The sequence below is a fragment of the Anopheles funestus genome, chromosome 3RL, assembly GCF_943734845.2.
Source record: "Anopheles funestus chromosome 3RL, idAnoFuneDA-416_04, whole genome shotgun sequence".
In the NCBI taxonomy this organism is placed as follows: domain Eukaryota; kingdom Metazoa; phylum Arthropoda; class Insecta; order Diptera; family Culicidae; genus Anopheles; species Anopheles funestus.
The window spans coordinates 35,174,056-35,193,466 of record NC_064599.1 but is presented as its reverse complement, the minus strand read 5'-3'; the positions used below and the strand labels follow the sequence as shown (position 1 = coordinate 35,193,466).

Here is a 19,411-nt window from a genome sequence, read left to right as displayed (position 1 = left end):
CGATAAATAGCACTCGAACGAGCAACACCTAACTTCATAATAGTTGGCGACGAGGAAAAAGCAAACGAAAAGTCAAATATTAGTCATGTCGTTAATCGGAGAAATTGAACCATTTGTCATGGGCGAAAGCATCAGGGAGTACTTGGAACGTATTGATATTTTTTTCCAAGTTAACGAGGTGGAAGATTCAAAGAAAACAGTGATGTTGTTAACGTTGGGAGGAGCATCGCTGTATAGCCTCATATCAAAGATGGTGTTGCCTGAACAGCCAAAGACGCTAAACTACGAGAAGCTGTGCATTAAGCTGCAAGAGCAATTGGAACAGAAAGTCAACGTAGTGGCGGAACGGTTCAACTTTAGAAACTGTCTACAAAAAGATAGTTCTGTTGCGGAGTACATCGTGGAACTGAAATCGCTCGCACAATCGTGTAAATTCACGTGCTGTCTAAAGGAAAGCTTGCGAGATCAATTAGTAGTTGGTGTCCGAGATGAAGGACTAAGGAAACGTCTTCTTCGAGAGTCCGAGTTAACATTCGAGAGTGCAGAAAATATCGCCAGAACATGGGAAGCTGCGGATGAACAAAACGAAACATTTACATCGAAAGAGAAACCGAGGGAAATGGCGGTGATTAAGTGTGCGCCAAAACGAAGCGTCGGTCCAAAAGTGCACTACCACCGTGGGAACAGTACACCTTTACATCAACAGAGCTACACGCATAAGCAGGAGAGCAAGCAGCAGCAGCAGCAGCAGCAGCAGCAGCAGCAGCAGCAGCAGCAGTGTTACAGATGTGGAAGATCGCATAATCCACAGACATGTCCTGCGCGTATGTGGCAGTGTTTCAACTGTAAGAAATATGGTCATGTGTCGTCGTGTTGCCGAAGTACGAACGTGCATAGTTTGCGAGCGGAACCGAAGGATGTGTCGCTAACACGCATATTAGAAGAGAATACGATCAGTAATCCAGAAGTGTGCGTTTTAAATATCAACGGTGTAGACATTGCGTTTGAGATAGACTGTGGTGCGTGTAATACGGTAATACCGGAGAGTGTGTATCGGAAAGAGTTTGCTAATGTCGAATTAGAACAAACACATTTGCGTTTTATTACGGCATCGGGTCAACGTCTGACACCGTTAGGAAAAATATGCGTAAACGTAGCGATAAAAAGTAAAACGGTCCGTCTAGAAGTCAACGTAATTAAAACAGAAAATAACGGTAATCCTTTACTAGGTCGTGATGCGTTGGATATATTATTTCCGGATTGGCGAAAAGGTTTTAAATTAAATCAAATCGAAGCGGACAAATGGCTTGGAGACATGAAAAAAATGTTTCCGAATCTAACAAACGGAAATAACAAGGAAACGATAGAAGGGTTTGAAGCCAGTTTAGTGTTAAAACCTAATTTTACCCCAATTTTCCATAAAGCGTATTCAGTGCCGTTCGCATTAATAGAAAAAGTTGAAGCCAACCTAGATAAATTAGTGAATGACGGTATACTAGTACCAATACGTACATCAGCGTGGGCGAGCCCTATAGTGGTTGTAGGAAAAAGTGATGGCTCAGTACGTATCTGTTTGGATGGAAAAGCTACGATAAATAAATATCTTACGGTAGAACATTACCCATTACCGAGGATTGATGATATTTTGGCGAAAATTGCAAATTGGACAGTTTTTTGCAAAATAGACCTAACAGGAGCGTACTTGCAAGTAAAGTTATCAGAAAATTCGCAAAATATTTGTACTATAAATACGCATAAAGGGCTATACAAGTACACTAGAATGCCATTTGGAGTACAGTCTGCGCCTGCAATATTTCAAACAATAGTAGATCAAATATTGTTAAAGACTAAAGGCATTGCGTATATGGACGACATACTCGTTGGCGGAGAAAATGAAAAACAATGCATGGAGAATGTATGCGAAGTTTTAAAAAGGCTGGAATTGCATAAAGTAAAGATAAACGAAAAGAAGTCGGAATTTTTTAAAACAGAAATAGAGTACCTAGGCTACAAAATATCAAAGAACGGAATAACACCAAATGAGTCAAAAGTAAAAGCGATTATTGAAGCACCGGTACCATCAGATGTGATGCAATTACAAGCGTATCTAGGCATGATAAATTATTACAGCAGGTTTTTGCCAAATCTAGCAACAATATTGAGTCCGATGTATGAACTTCTACGCAAAGACAAAAAATATGTATGGTCAAAGGAATGTCAGGAATCATTCGAAAAAGCGAAATCAATGTTAGTAGATAACAACGTTTTAGTACCATTTGATCCTAAAAAACCTGTTATTTTAGCAGTAGATGCAAGTCCTTACGGTTTAGGTGCAGTTTTGTCTCATGAAATTGGAGGGGTAGAAAAACCTATATATTTTGCTTCAACAACTCTTTCTCAAGCACAGAGAAATTACGCACAGGTTCATAAGGAAGCATTAGCCGTTGTTTTCGGTGTCCAAAAGTTTCATAAATACATTTACGGAATCAAATTCAAACTGGTAACAGATAACTCAGGCGTCAAAGAAATATTCAAACCGTCAAGAACAACTTCGTCTATAGCAGTAGCTAGGCTGAGCCGATGGGCATTGTTATTAGCCAATTATGAATATGTGATAGAGCATAGGCCAGGAAAATGTATGGGTCACGTGGATGGGTTAAGTAGATTACCTTTGGCAGAAATTTTAGAGATAGATGAGGAGTTCACACAATTAAATGCGATTTCGTCTTCCTCAATTATCGATATTGAGTTGGTCAAACAATTCCAAAAGTCAGATAGTATTTTGCAAAAAGTCTACAAAAATGTTAAGTATGGATGGTCGAACAATGTGAAATGGGAGTTGAAAGATTATGCTAAAGTTAGTAACAGTTTAGCAATAGAAGATGGAGTATTATTTTTTAACGATCGAGTAGTAATACCAGATAAGCTGAAAGATAAAATAGTCAGTCTATTCCATGAAAACCATGATGGTTTGGTAAGAATGAAAATGTCAGCTAGGAAACTCGTGTGGTGGAAAAATATGGATAGAGATTTTGAGCAGTATATAAAAGCATGTCAAGTCTGTCAGTGTAGACAAATCGTACCAAAAGAAATAGTCGCAACCAAATGGTTGCAATGTACGCGTCCGTTTCAAAGAGTGCATATAGATTTTTTCTTTTTTGAAAATAGTACGTTATTTATAATAGTCGATAGTTTTTCCAAGTTCATGGAAGTAAAAATTATGAAAAGTACTAAGGCAGAAAATGTTATAGAGATGCTAGAAATATTTTTTGCATATTTTGGGTTACCAGAGGAAATCGTGTCAGATAATGGTCCTCCATTTAGTTCAGAAAAGTTTTTGTCGTTCTTAAGAGCAAAAGGTATAAAAGTGAGTAAGTCCCCGCCGTACCACCCACAGTCAAACGGGTTGGCCGAGAGAGCGGTTAGGACAGTAAAAGATAGTCTAAAAAAGTATTTGTTGGATACAAGATTAAAACCATTAAGTCTACAAAGGAAGCTGAATCACTTTCTAATCAGTTATAGAAATAGTCCATGTACTGTAACTAAAGTCACGCCGTCGGAGAGAGTATTTTGCTACGTACCACACACATTAATAACAAAAGTAAATCCTATAAAAGGACACGAAAGACAAATCTTAACTAAGGTAGAATCAAGAAGGCAAGTTCCAATGATAACAAATCATGATCAGTATGAAGAAGAGGAAGAAGTGTATTACAAAAATCACTTTAAGGAACATATGAGATGGATTCCAGCAATAGTCAAAAAGAAAATAAGTGGTCTAAGATACTTAATAAGTCTGAATGGAGTAATACGCATGGTGCATAAAAACCAAATAAGGAAAAAGGATAGTAGGATGAGTAAGAATGTAATTGTAGTACCAACAAATGTAAATATTTCACATAAAAGGAAAAGGAGTGAATCAAGTCCTCCACCGTTAAGACGATCGAAAAGACTGGAAGGACAACCAAGATTAAAGTATCCTAGATAGAAAGTAAACTTCGTTTAAGGGGGAGAATGTAGTGTCGTAAGTGTAGGTTAGCGTATAAGCGTATAGTGTAAGCGTTAGATGTAAGTATATGTATGTATGTATTAGACTAAGAATAAAGAGTCAGTCGATAAATAGCACTCGAACGAGCAACACCTAACTTCATAATACAAATAATGAACGGTAAATATTTTATTCAGCTAGTCTATGCTTGAAATAAATTTTCTACTCATATTTAGCTGAATTTGCTGATCAAAACTAGGTAAATAAGTAATTTTATGTAACCCGTTTCGTCAGACGTGCTGGTAGATTTGGAAGAACTTCTTCTAATGCTGGAAGTTCTAAATAACGCTGTAATTGCATACAAAATTGCACAGCGTTTAAGTTGAAAATTAAATTAAATAAAGAGCCTATTTAAATTAAAAAAAAACCTTCAAAAGTTTTAAACACATTTAATCATTAAGAAAAGTGTTAAATTCTTTTAAACAATGCGCTGCTGCTCTTACATATGATGCTTGGCAATTTATCGACTGACAAAACCAAATAAAAATTTACTCTCTATGAAAACCTCAATATTTTGGAGGATATCGTTGTAAATGCTGCCAATGAATCTATTTTAAGACTAAATATTGAAATTGATTGAAATGATTTAAAATTAGAGCAGCAACCTTCCATATGAAATACTCAACAGAAAAATCAAGCAATGAAGTAAAAATGTAGTTAACTGAAAAGTAAATAAAAATGAACCGAATAGAATAGAAAAGAATACATCCATCCGAAATTGCATTCGTACGTCAAATATAGCAAACTCGACGTTCCATCGGCTGGATGCAGAGTTATTATTAGTTTTGTTTTGCAGCGAGTGGATCATCTGCTCTTTGCACATCGAAACCACAACGGTAGATGTATTTTGATTCGATTTTCCACCATTCGTTCCCAATACAGTGTACAACTAGCAATAAAATGTTTTGCAATTGAATTACGTACTTTATTCATGTCAAAGCGATGATCCCCGTCTCGCGGAAGTGCCATACTGACAACCACTTTCAGGTGGTGTTGTGCGCGGTGTGTGCTATTTCGGTACTTTTTCAGATTCATTTTCATTTATTTCCAATCCACTTTGGTACTGGTTTGTGCGAAAATTATTCACTTGGCGGTTTTAAGAGCTGAACCGCCTATATTGCAGCTTGTGTGGTGATTTTGCATTGCAATAGCTACAAAGCTGGCGCTAGCGACCACCAAGTGCGATGCAAAGCGTTGACGGTATTTGTGGGATGCAGTTATTATTGGAGGGCAAATAAGCCCATAAGGAAGCGAAAGTAGGAAACAAAAAAATGGACAAACTGTCCCTGCCGCTTCCTGGCATCGCTGTCAGGTGATGCAAATAAAAGCAAATTTAATTATGCTTCACATTCCGGCATGTGCAAATTATGCACACTGTACCGTCACCGGAAATGCAACGATGAAGTGGTAAGGGTGCTTCAGACAACGGTGAATATTTGGCCGAGAATCATTAAGCGCTAATGGTGTGTTTCGCTTTCGATTATTTTGATACAAAATTAAACTTAAATTAACTGTTTAGATCGATTGTTCGCTAACGGGCTACAATGTTGCAAATGTGGTGTAAAAAAAGCACTGATGGGTTGGCAGGATAATGTGGTTTAAGTATAGACAGGAAATGAGAGAGAAAAAATGATCATCCATATTGGGATGGACGCTTTATCAATTAAACTCTCAACATGATCCGGTGTCAGATTGGCCTGTACAGCTCATTAATGGAGACAAGTATTGATGTGGTATAATTTGAGGCCTGCCACTGTCCATGTTGATAGGGAGGATAAAAAAAAACATAACCTCAATATGCTGAATAGGAGTGCAACAAAATAGTACTTTTTTGTATTATATTGTATTCAGATCACATACAATACAATGTTTTATCGAATAGGACATAGTTTTTTGTTTGCCGAAATGGGTTTTTTTGTAGCCACAAACGATGAATGGAATACGACAATCAATGTGTTTACAAAGTACAAAGTCTAGTGAATTGCATAACTTTAGGTGTATGGAGGAGTGAATTATGTGTGAATAGTACGTTATCCGAACAGTATAAAGAGATGTTTTAATTGTTATAGAAAAATTAATTCTTTAGAGACTTTCTCCACTAATTTGCGCTGTATCAAGCGGACTTTGAAGAGAGACAATGGCATTAATAGCTTACACTCAATAGGTAATGGGATTAAAATATTAAATTGAGTATTGGCTAGGAATAGATATTGCCTGAATAGAAAAACGTTTATGGTGGAGAGGGAGTGAAGGGTGGGGTTGGAAAGAGAGTGTCGCAAATGGATTTAAAAAAAATATTTAAAAAGAATGCAGTTTCCATGCTAGGGTGTGGCTTATAGAGTAAACTTTAAAATGGAAAATAGTGAGGATTATGTACTATGTAGGAATAACCCAATAGAAAGACAAACGTAAGCAAGAGAATGTATGAATCTCATAGTGGAAAACCTGCTGAGAGTGGGTTGTAACCAGCGAAGGTGATTGAGTAGTTGAGAATTTCTATATTATGGAAGGTGAAAAATCACATCGAAAAAAAAGGTTTCTGCTTGAGCTTTCAATTTGTATAAATAAGAAAATTTTAGTCTAAAACATTCGCCAATTTTTTTTCTGTTGGATTTTCGTTGGTTTATCGTTGGAGAGAAATTGTGTGAATAAATGTCAAAAGATGTGCAATTGTTCAAATCGTATTTCACTGAGCAAGTTCTTTCATTATTTTTGATTTTCTAAGACAAACATGTCAATTTTTTTGCCTAATGCATCCGGCATCTGCATCCGTCGAATACTGATTATTATTTATTATTATTATTATTATTATTAATAATAAATAATAATAAATAATCCCATCCGGACCGTCCCCCGTAGCAAGGACTGACTATCAGGCTACGTGGTAAAAATAAGTCTAGTAAGCCAGAAATGGCCGGCGTGACCTTTAAGGTCGTTAAAGCCAAGAAGAGAGAGAGAATAAATAATTGCTGAATGGATTTTCATTAGATTAAAAGTCTACAGGACGTTCACCAGACCAAAATTTTCTTACGTCAAATCGTGAAAGCATGATCAGCAAAATTGCTTCGAAGATTTGAGGATACTTCAACCTGAGATGTGAAATTTGCTAACTGCATCTGTATTTGTATCATTAGCAGCTTATGATGACCAATTTATGTAAACCGTTCCCCAAAACGATTCCCATCAGACATGTGAAACTATTTGGAATCGCTCCAACGCTACCTCTCGGTCCGCACCGGTACGAATGGCGTATAATCAGTGTAATTTGTACCACATATAACCCTCACGTTGTGTTCACAGTCCACGTGGAGAAGAACGTGTTTGAACGCACGGTATTGTTGGCAAAGGAAAAAAAAGAAGGATTTTTTTATGCGCCGAGCATGGACACTCTACACAACGGAGAGGGTCATTAGGGTAAGGCTCGTAAGACATGGCATTACGAGCTGGTCGGTCAATGCAGTGACAGACGCGACAGGACAATTGATTTCGGTATGGTGGGAATCGACTGGGAAGAGGATTGTTGTCCGACGGAATTACACACTCTTTGGTGTGAGTGATGGAAGAAGGTACATGTGATGGGCCAGTATGGCGCAATGGAAAGAAGTATGCAGGAACGGAAAGAGCGTAAGGGCAACATAACAAAAAGGGAAATCGTATACTTACTGCAATGTACTGCCAGCCCTTGTTCACTCGTACCAGAAGTGCTTCCTCGTCAATTATGTAAGCGAGCGTACCGACGGGAGTCGTGGAAGACATCTGTGTGAAATAAATTGGAAGGCAAATGAGTATGAGGGTGTTGCGATCTGTTACAGCAGGAACCGAGAGTTGGTAAAAGAGAGTAAAAAAAAAACATTTCGAAAAGAAAGAAAAAATGAACAGTCGCTAGATCTCTTGCAAAAGTTTCGTTTCAGGGTTTTCTTGTTTTTTTTTTTTTTGGTTAGGAGCTTTCATTTTCTGGGCCACTTCATCGGTGTCCTGTCTACCAGCCGGGCATAGCAATAACGTGGATAACCTAGAATTAAGTATGATGCAGGAGAGATTTCGTGTATCATCTTGTACGCTTCCTTTTTCCCTATTCGTGCACTCAACCATGTCCAGAATTGGAGCTCGTGTAAGGTACATGGAGCCTGAACAGGAAGAATGGTACAAGGGAATGGTTCATCATGGCCCATCCGGCACTCGATGCAGCACACACGAATGGCACCCTTCAGACCATGGTGGGGGACGGCGTGTGTCTTAGCGTTTATTATTCATGATAAGGTCTTATTTATTTCGGGGGTCCTTTTGCTCTACGGCGCTCCCTGTTTGCAACCGAATACCGAACCGACACAAGCGCCCACTGTGTGCAAAGGTCAGCTGCTCATTTTCCCACGAAATTCGGAACGACCGAACTGTGTCAGTATTTTGCGTGTGTACAGCACCAACGAACAATGCGTTCGGGGTCGTTGTTCTGCTACCATTTGTGGGGAAGTGTTCGGAAATGTTGGAAGTACGTTTTTTTTTAGCTTCTAGCTATCGCAGTAAAAGTGTTGGGTAGTAGGAACGATAAAAAATTTCCAACATTTTTATGTCTCTTCGTGCATGAAGTGAAGGTTTAATATGAAGTGGGAAAAGGAAAACACTAACCCAGATGAACGAAGAAGGACAAGGTTTTGTGATGCATGTAATGCAGTGCGTGGTTTAGAGTAACAAATTTGGTCTAGACTTTTGTACGAACTGACCTTTCGTAAGGTTCCGTACAGGTTATGGGTTTACCAAAGTGAATAAATTTCCATTCTCTTTTGCTGACAGATTCAAAGGATTATGGGATGTTATTTTCTTTTCACAGGTAAACTTAAATATTACAAAAAGGAATTTTTGTGACGAAGCGTAAAATGAAACGTAATTTTTAATTATGAATTTACACTCTGTACATTAAGAAAGTTACTTTAAATCATGAGTTGATAGCTACTTTCATGTGACCCAACTGACACATGTACTACGGTGTTAGTGTTAATAATACTAATTTAGCTTGACAGTAGGCAATTCGCTTCACACTTGCTGTTTAATTTCCTTATTATAATCAAGTTTTGCTCGAGACGCTTTACAGTATGTTTTTTATTTTCTTTAAGTATTTAGAAAATAAATGAAGCAAATTTATCATCTTAAATGAGCAGAATACTTGCTCTACATCGAATAAATATATGTTTTTTCTTCATTTTTCCGTGCACACGTTCAGCAAAATTTATTACTACTTGGTTCAATTTACTCCAGTCGCCTTTCGCTAAGTCGCTAACTCATCCATTTCCATTACGGTGTGCTATTCCAAAATTAGCTAATCGAGCTTAACTCGCTTAGACTCGTTTGACCCAGCAATACAAAGAACGCCGAAGCGAAACACGTTCGGTACCCTTAACCGGTGTGTTTCCAGTTTGATGTGAAACCATTATGAAGCGTGGCACTTGAAGTCCCTTTGCCATGTTGGCAACTGGCAAGATTGCTGCACCGGTTTCTGAAGTTTGTTGGACAAGTGCAAACAGCAGAGCACTCTTCGAGCGAGATTAGCGTCCTTCAGCATAAAGCGATAAATGGGGGAGCGCGCGCGACAAACGTCGGTCACGTCGTTTTGTGATGGCAGACGAGATTGCCCTCTAGCTTTACCTAAGCTACGCGTAGATGTATATGTAACCCTTCAGTATACTGTGTGAATTGAGCGAAATGACAATGTTGACGATGATGATGATGATGATGATGTGATGGCAGCTCATCAACTCTATTTGCGTACGACACAGATTTGGACGAAGATGCATGGTTGATTCGTTTTTTTTCTTTGAAATTGATTTTTTTTCGCTTTCAAAATACATGCAAAAATGTGTAGAATTCTTCAGAAGAGAGAAAAGAAACGTTGTTCGTTGCACATTCCATCTTCCAAGTGATTTGCTACGGGTGATATGCAATTGACGATACGAACCGTAACGTAGGGTTCGTCGTCTGCATGGCATAAATAATTGATACCCACTGCGACTGGTAGACGGATTTATGCCAACGAACGATTCCATCGAGATCTTTGCAATATGCCCATTCCCAGTGGAATTGCAGGTACCGTGTGGCAGCTGTGTTTCGCCCGACCTTACCTTCGACATCGTTTCTGCATTCTGGAAAGTGACGGCTCCGGGCACGATGCGAACGTTGGCCCCGTAACTGTTCGGTATCTCGTCACTATCGTGCAGTGGCCGTCCGGCCGGTCCTGGGGGTCCTGGTGGTCCGGGCGGTCCTGTGAGGTTGATGTTGACAAATAGAAAACGAGAGCGAAACGAAAAAAAAAGAAAAACGGCGAAAGAACGCCGCGGCACATTAGAGATTGATTACGGTAAGTGGAAAGGATAATTCTTCCAGCAAGTGCTACGCAACTCTATACCCTTGCGGGTGATAGGGAAAGCAAAAGCACGACAAATGTACGATCCGAACTTCTTTTCGCTTAGAAAATGGAATTGGTGGATTAACGGGAGCTTTTGCGTTGAAGGGAGTGTTGAGAAGCATTAGATGGTGGGACAAATGTGCAACATAAAACCTGAATTCGTAACGTTGCGTGATGCAATTTGAATGTGATGTGAAGGGCAATGTGACACAGTAAAATGTGAGTCGCATGGTAGAAAGGATGGAAAAGGATTATTATTGCGCACAAGTAATGGTAGACTGTGTGGCTGCATGAAACCCCATTAGCTTAATCCATGCTTTCGCGCATGTTGAAAAGCAAGACAGTTATAAAAGGTACGTGTTTATGGCAGCGTAATCTAACTATGATAAGCAAAGTTATTGCACTAATGGAAAGATTAAGTTATGGGTTATTACTACGTTCAAGTGTTGTGGTAAGTGCTTTCAGGAAAAGCTCACGTAACGGTCAATATTTACGAGGTGTATCTACTAGTGTGACTAATATATGTAAACGAATATAAAAAGAATTGATTGCATACAAGGAAAATTATGAGACTTTCTTTTGATCCGCTGTTGTATTGAACGATTTTATCGGAGTAATTTTTATTACATTTTTCGGCAAAAATATTTACAAAATTTTGCTGTAGTTGTATTTATCTAAACACATTATTGAATTCATAAAGTATTTTTTTATATTTTAGTTTGTTGTAAGTTTCTAATAGACATCGTTGACCACAATATTGGTTTTTTGATATTATAAAATACATAAAAAGAGAAACGAAAATAATTTTATTAAATCTCGTCTAACTATTCGTTTATAGATTATAATGACATGACATTTTAATTTTGTACAATAATGTTCTTTAATGAAACTGTCTAAAGAATCGTGGTAAAATTACTAAATGCTTGTTAATTTGAGATCGTTGCTCCAAAGGTACTTTACAAGTTATGAAAGGAAAACATTATAGGTTGTAGAACTCAAATGTTTTATAAGAAATAACTCGTTTGACATACTTTTATTGCCTTTTCAACAGCTATCTATTCTAATGGGTCAGCTTTGCTTCAATATTTAATTCTTTGTCAATATTTCAAACATTTTCCGATTCATAAATGATAAATAAATAAATGATGTAAATACGATACATCTTCAAACATCACAGTAAGAAATTATAAACCATTGTTATATGTTACGACCCGGAATAAATGAAAAGGCAGTCTAAGTTGAAATCGATGTAAGAGTGATTATGTTCCCTTTTATTTGATCTCCCAAGAAATAAATAAAAGATCAAAACAGAAGGTTTCGTCACAATTAGTTACATTTAATGTTCACTTCACAATGTTTGATCTGTGCAGTCAAGCACAATAAGGGATCATATTTTTCCCCGTAAGAAAATTGGTAACTCAACCGTCAACGTGAACCGTATCAATCGTTTCTCATTAGTAACACGTATCGACAATAAAATACATTTTCCTTTTTCCCCACCCGACACATTTGTCACGCAACAAACGCGTGACAATAATGAACACGGTGGAAACAGAATGCAAGGTGATGGGATGAAGATGAAAAGCAAACATGAGCCAAAAGTAAAGACGTCCATTCATCATCAAAGAAACGAGAACACAAACGTGTGGGGTGCTGTTTGGTTTGGCTGAGATGACAGAAGCAAAGTGTGAATAGTAAAGCTAACCCAAAAGATACTCGGATGGGAATAGAATGAACCAAAACCATAGAGTGTGAAAGGGAACGAGGAAAAAAATCAATGTTTCTTATTTTTTTGTTACCGAGCGTGCTGTCTTCGTAGTCCTTGTGATGTTTGAGCTCTCGTAGTGCCTTCAGCTCGTCCAAACTGGACCGACCTCCTTGTGGGCAAGCAGGAAGAAGTAGTAGTGAACAAGATTTAGTGGTTCAGAGTGGAGTCAGAGCGTATGCGTGAACGTGCGCGCGTGTGTGTGTGTATGACATGATGGTTAATTATGGTGTGTCCATGTTGAGATGCGATTAGTTTCCCGGGTGTTGAAGTTTGACATGAAAGGACGGTTGGCAATGAGTGAAAAAAAAACAAAAAAAAACAGTAACCTAGAGCAAAGTTTGTATAAGCAGCGCAGATGGTACCTCAGATGCAAACTTACCCGGTCGCCCGTAGTATCCATGCTGGGAATCACTGTAGAAGGGACTGCGCGAATCCATGCCCGGTTCACCCTTCTCACCAATGATGGACAGCCCGGGTGGACCGGGTGGTCCCGGTTGTCCCGGTGGTCCCGGTGGTCCCGGCATCGGGATATATTGGACGCCTCCGTCACCGGATGCAGCTGGAAGTCCCGGCGGTCCTGGCAGTCCATCCCGCCCATTCATGCCACGGTCGCCTTTATCACCCTTTGGCTGGTTGAAAGAACACAAGAAGATGAAGCGGGAATTAGAAAGTTTTTAATCCTTTAAAACTCGTTCGTACACACACACACACACACATGGTGTCACACATTAGTTGCAGCTCAGCGCCTCCATCGGATTCAACTCCCGTTCTTCGCGAGTTCTCGGGTCAGAAAACACACTTTTCACACAAGGGCACACACCCGCGGAAAAGTTTGACATTGTTTATTCATTCCACTTGTGTTGGGTGTGCTCCAGTACTAGCAACTCCTGTCTCTCTCTCTTTCTCTCTCCCTACCAAGGCTTGGTCGGTGACAGCCTTGCCGTGGTGAGATGTCTAGTTCGTGGTACAATTCGTGAAGGGGGACTGTGTCAACTACAAATGAAGTGCCTTATCCGAGCCACGGTTTTGCACGGTTTGCAGTGGATGGGTGCGCTCTACCCTTTAGCGAGTGACCTGGAAGCACACATGTCGGCGGAAAAGGTTGTAAGCCGTCCGCACGAAAGCAAGTGGCTGCTTGAGCGTGTGACCCTCGGGAAATTGGGTTGACAAGTGTGTGACTACGGCGACAGTGGTTGGGACAGAGATTTGCTTCGTTAATTCTGCATAAGAACCAACCGGTGTGTCACTGGTGCAGTAAACTGAGAGCTACACTCGAGTGCCTTTGCATCATCCCGGCAAAACTAAGCAAGTTCAAGTCCAACCGTGAATGTGTCTTGATACGAACGCGGAAGACGACAACTGTCAGTATGCGCCAAGCTGCGTACCCGTGAAGCCTGTTAGCACGGGAACGCTGGTGACACAAACAGTTTTCCAAACACCCCCGTAAATGAGCATTCCCAATTTTATGTGATGCATTATTTATGGCAGTACATTAACTTCTTCTTGGAGGTTTTTGCAGGAGTTACGCGAAACAGTTAGTACCTTCCCAAGATCCAGTGCATTGTGTGAGGGTTGGGTTTGTGTTGTTAAACAGTTTTCCCGGGTCATGCTGGCGCCTGTTTGGTTTGGAGCTTTTGCAGGTTTTGCAAAGTTTCAGGGTAGAAATAGTAGAATGAGCAATAAAATCGGTAACACACTTTCCAGTCGACAGTACACTTGTGATGGGTGTTAGTACTTTGGGTGTACTTGAGCATCTGAACGTGCAAAGTGCAGTACCCTGATTGAATAAAGTATTGGAATCTGTTTTTTGAGAATACATCGAGAATACATCGATTGTTTAAAATGGAGGATAAAATCAAGAACTTTCTATTTGATCAGTTTTGGTAGTTTGTGATTTTGCTTATGTGCATTTTTTACCACTTTGACTTAGTACCGGCTAAGGTATTTTGAAGTAAAAGAAAGAATCACTTTCTTTAAGTAGACTTCTTTCATCTCAGACAAAGTTCAAATGAATCGTATTAAAAATCATGGACTGGACAACAATAATTAAATTCAAATTAATTTTAAAACTCTTTTTAAACTTACAACAAGTATTGTACAAAGCAGCATCTAATACATTTTAGATTTTATTTTCTCACAAGATTTTAAGTTAAATTTCTAAATTTTTTAGATTTTTTTATTCTTCATGCATTTAACATATGTTTTATATGGCATGATCAGGACTGTTCAAAAATTTAAAGATTGTTACCAACCTTGCTTAGATTGTTTTTTTTTTTCTGTATAAATATAATAAAAAGTCCCATTCTGTCTCCAACCGTCGTTAGAATCGGACGCATGTTTTGCACGCTCCGTAACAGAAAGCTAACAGATACCGAAGGCCGAAGGGTCATTGCCTGTCCGTGTCAAGGTGCTATCGATGACAAGCAGTAGTAGTGTTGTGCGCCGAATAATAGTGTGTAAAGTGTAATAGTGCGTACGAGCGTAGCGTACCAGCTACCTGTGTAGCATCGTGCTGTGCTTACTATTACCCCACTCCTCTGTTGTGCGTTCTGCTCTGTCTCGCTTACTCGTAGGTAAGTCGAAAAGTTTGTCAGTTTTTTGTCTTTACTCTCCAAAAAAATTTTTATTTTAGTAAATAAAATAAAAATTATAAAAATCCTCTCTTCCGATCTCTTTGGCCAGTGTGGCCGGGATGGAAGTCGAAGGGACTTCCTCCAATGACGGGTTCACCCCGGTTGGTAGCAAAAAAAGAAAGTCGGAGGTCCAGCAGGATCCAATGGTTTCACCCAAATCTGTTGTGTCTGGTGTCCTGACGTCCCCGGATGGTGGGCAGAGGAGCCGCAGTTACCCGATCTCGCATCGGGGTGAATATCGGGTGTTCATGATGCCCGGTAAAAAAGAACTGGACTTGTTAGGAATAACAAAGTCCTTACATAAGAAGTATTCGGCAGTGACGGACGTACTTCGCGTCCGCACAAATAGAATCCGGGTCGTCGTAAACGACCGAGTTCAGGCGAACGCCATTGCGGCCGATCCTGTCTACACGGAGAACTACCGGGTGTATATTCCTGGTAGTGTGGTTGAAGTAGCGGGTGTGGTAGAGGATCTTGACATCCCCTCCGAGGAACTCCTAAAATACGGAATGGGTGGGTTCAGTTCCTGTGCAACACCAGCGGTGAAAGTCACGGAGGTCAAACCTATATACACTTCTTCCATCGTAAATGGAAAGAAGGTGTATAAGGAGACCCGCTCCAAACGTGTTACTTTCGAGGGAACCATACTACCGGGTTATATCGTGTATGAAGGACTACGCGTCCCGATTGCAAGACCCTTTATCTCCAGGGTTCCCACCTGCGAGAAATGTAGCCAGATCGGACACTCGAAAGATTTCTGCAGCAATAGAGTAAGATGTGTCAAGTGCCATGGGCAGCACTTGTCTTCGGAATGCACCGCAGCGCCATTCAAATGCGCTCAGTGCAACCAGCACTGGCATGATCTCAAGTCATGCCCGGTGTACAAGAGGACACAAGCTGAGCTTAAAAAAGCCCAATATCAGCTGGCACGTGGCTCTTATGCTTCAGTTCTGATGGGTGGCCTTTCAAGCGAAAACGCATATGGCCTTCTGAATGAGGAGGTAATTCTCCCCAGTTCGGAACCAGTGCGCCCAACAGTTTCGGAGGTGGTAGTGAGAGTGAAGAGGAAGGTGACTCGTCGTCGCAGGAAGGCCCCTAAGAAGGCTACACCTCCCACGGAGAAAAATGCTTCTTCTAAAAAACAGAAGAAAAATTCTCCCTCCACGGCAACCCCTCGTCTTGCCAGTGCCCCTCGTCGATCAGCCCATTGTAATCCCCGTCAAGACGAGACACTTCCTTCCCGTCCAATCCCCATCCCAGCATCCAATTCCCGACCCAAGCTACAGCAAAAGCTGAGGGCTCGTCGTCAGGCCCTACAAGAATCGATCTCCTTGTCGAGTCTAATCGATTCATTGATTTCAGCATTGGGTTTCCCAGAGCCGCTGAAAAGCATCATAAAAATGGCGCGACCTTTAATACAAGGTGCCCTACAGCAGTGGCTTGGGCAATGGCCCGCTCTGAGTACGTTAGTACAATTGGATAAATAATTTTCCAATGGCTAACATACTCCAATGGAATTGTAGAAGTTTTTTAGGAAAAATCGACCTTTTTAAAACCATAGTCGGCAAACACAAAACAGATGTGTTTGCCGTCTCCGAAACCTGGCTTACCCCAGATAAAAATGTCACCTTCCACGGATATAACATCATCCGTCAAGATCGAATTTCTACAGGTAGGGATAGTCGTGGTGGTGGTGTGTTGATTGGTGTCCGGAGAAACTTATCTTTCTTTCGGATACCCCTCCCCCCACTACAGGTCATTGAATGTGTCGCAATACAGGCAAAGCTAGGCGATCTTGATTTATCTTTTGCATCTGTGTATATCCCCCCGGAAGCCGGGATTGAAATAGAGAAGATCACAAGGGATCTTGAAAATATAGCAACGGCTGTAAAAACGCCCTTTTTTGTCCTAGGAGATTTTAACTCTCACGGGCACGACTGGGGATGCACCAAAGACGACATACGTGCTCCAGTCATTAGGGACTTTTGCGACAAACATAGCTTGACAATATTAAACTCCGGTGAAGCTACTAGGGTTTCAGGGCCTATGGCGCGTGAAAGTGCAATAGACCTGTCTCTTTGTTCAGTGTCGCTTGCTCTGGATACTACGTGGAAGGTTATCCAGGACCCCAATGGCAGCGATCACTTGCCGATTGAAATGGTCATCACCGGGAGGAATTGTCTGGTTGATGGTGCTCCTGTCAAATACGACCAGACAAGGAACATCAACTGGACGAGATACAGCGAACTAATGTCAGCTTCACTGCCATCTGTAACTCCCAGTTTTGATCCATTAGTGGAATATAAAAACCTCGTTGAGTGTATAAACGAGTGTGCCCTTGCTGCCCAAACAAGGGGACTCCACCAAGTAAGGTCCTTTAGCAAACCTCCTACTCCTTGGTGGGACAGAGACTGCCAAGCGGCATTCGTAGCGAAGAGGAAGGCTTTCGGCCAATATAGACGCCATGGTTCCAGTGTTCTATACGAACGGTATAAAGCATTGGAACGAACATGCAGAAATCTGCTTAAAGCAAAAAAAAGAGGCTTTTGGCGGAAATATGTCGAAAGCCTCTCGCCTTCCACTTCGCTTCGTTCGCTGTGGAACATGGGTAAAAGGATGCGAAACAGAACTACCACCAATGAGAGCGAAAAATTTTCGGGAGACTGGCTCTTTAAATTTGCTGAAAGAGTCTGTCCAGATTTCGTTCCTGCGCAAAAATTTGAACAACATGCGCCTAGCAGTGATCCTAGCATGGACTCACCTTTCACTATGGTCGAGCTCTCCCTAGCTCTTCTTTCTTGTAAAAATTCTTCTCCAGGTCTGGATAATGTTACGAGCAAATTGCTTCAAAACATCCCAGACGTGGCGAAGAAACGATTATTGAGCATGTTCAACAAGATGTTGGAACTCAATGTCGTACCGCAAGAATGGAGAGAGGTGAAAGTTGTCGCTATTTTGAAGCCTGGCAAACCGGCATCAGAGCACGGGTCATATAGACCTATATCTTTGCTTTCGTGCTTGCGCAAACTACTCGAGAGGATGATTCTTTTTCGTCTGGACAACTGGCTGGAAACCAATGGCCTTTTGTCCCGTACCCAGTTTGGTTTTCGCAAAGGTATGGGTACAAACGATTGTTTAGCGCTCCTTGTTACAGAAATAGAGTTGGCACATACTCGAAAAGAGATGTTGGCCTCTGTATTTCTGGATATCAAAGGGGCATTTGACTCAGTGTCTATAAATATACTGGGTCAAAAACTTCAAAACGCGGGGTTAAGTCCAAAGTTGAACACTTACCTTTGCAACCTCCTTTCCGAAAAGGCAATGAATTTCAATAATGGTCTGGTTCAAACAAGACGGATCAGTTTCTTTGGACTTCCACAAGGGTCCTGTTTGAGCCCCATTTTGTACAATTTTTATGTCAACGACATAGATTCTTGCCTGGCGCCAAATTGCACCTTAAGGCAATTGGCAGACGACGGTGTTGTCTCAGTCGCTAGCAACGACATCGTAGGTCTCCAAAGTCCTTTGCAAATCACGCTTGATAATTTACAAGTGTGGGCAAACAACCTAGGTATCGAGTTTTCTCCAGAGAAAACTGAAATGCTTGTTTTTTCGTATCATTACGATACTCCAAAAAATAGGCTTGCCAACCTTTACAAACCTAACTTTGACATATTTTTATATGGAAAGAAAATATCAATTGCCCAAACTTTCAGATACCTAGGCGTTTGGTTTGACAGCAAAAATGTGTGGAGGTCACATGTAGAACAACTGGCAATAAAGTGTGCCAAAAGAATCAACTTCCTCCGAACAGTCACAGGTTTCTGGTGGGGTGCACACCCACTAGATCTCCTGCGGCTGTATAAGACAACGATCCTATCCGTCTTGGAATACGGATGCATCTGCTTCCATTGGGCAGCCAAGACGCATATACTAAAACTGGAACGTATTCAATATCGTTGTCTTAGAATTGCGCTGGGCAGTATGAAGTCCACTCATACAATGTCCTTAGAAGTGATGTCTGGAGTGATGCCGCTGAAACTAAGATTTTTGCAACTGTCGCTTCGCCTTTTATTACGTTCCACAGTATCTAATCCCCTAGTGATTGATAATTTCAAATCGCTACAAGAGGCAGGGTCTAAAAGCAAAATCATGAAAGTGTATCATGATTTTGTTTCTTTACAGGCAAACCCTAGCGCCACAAGAGCAATTAACTGCGCCAGTTTACCGGAGTCCTACAATTCCCTTTTAGTAATCGACACCTCGATGAGGGAGGAAACGAAGAACATACCAGATGATCTTCGCTGGAGGACAATTCCCAGCATTTTTGTGGACAAGTATGGCCAACCAAAAAATAATCAATACTTTACTGACGGATCCTTTTCGGAAGTGGGCACGGGTTTTGGTGTATTCAACACATGCACCGAAGCTTTCCACAAGCTTAGACAGCCATGCTCAATCTATGTAGCTGAGCTGGCTGCTATTTTTTATGCACTTATATTAATAAGCGCGAGTTCTCCAGATGAATATTTCATATTCACCGACAGTCTCAGTGCTGTCGAAGC

The 19,411-nt window shown here is 40.7% G+C and overlaps 1 protein-coding gene across 15 annotated transcripts in view; it reads right to left on the bottom strand.

The window, feature by feature from the left end:
* LOC125771674 (collagen alpha-1(XVIII) chain) overlaps nucleotides 1-19,411 on the bottom strand; it is a 215,646-nt gene that overhangs the window by 28,073 nt on the left and 168,162 nt on the right. For 13 of the 15 annotated variants that reach the window (XM_049442549.1, XM_049442554.1, XM_049442552.1 and 10 more), the window contains 4 exons: nucleotides 12,593-12,842; nucleotides 12,245-12,322; nucleotides 10,162-10,301; nucleotides 7,712-7,804 (listed from right to left, as the gene is read on the bottom strand). In XM_049442549.1, coding sequence (XP_049298506.1) covers nucleotides 7,712-7,804; nucleotides 10,162-10,301; nucleotides 12,245-12,322; nucleotides 12,593-12,842 — 561 coding nt within the window. The remainder of the gene's footprint in view (nucleotides 1-7,711; nucleotides 7,805-10,161; nucleotides 10,302-12,244; nucleotides 12,323-12,592; nucleotides 12,843-19,411) is intronic. The other 2 variants (XM_049442551.1, XM_049442558.1) reach the window with 2 other exon arrangements.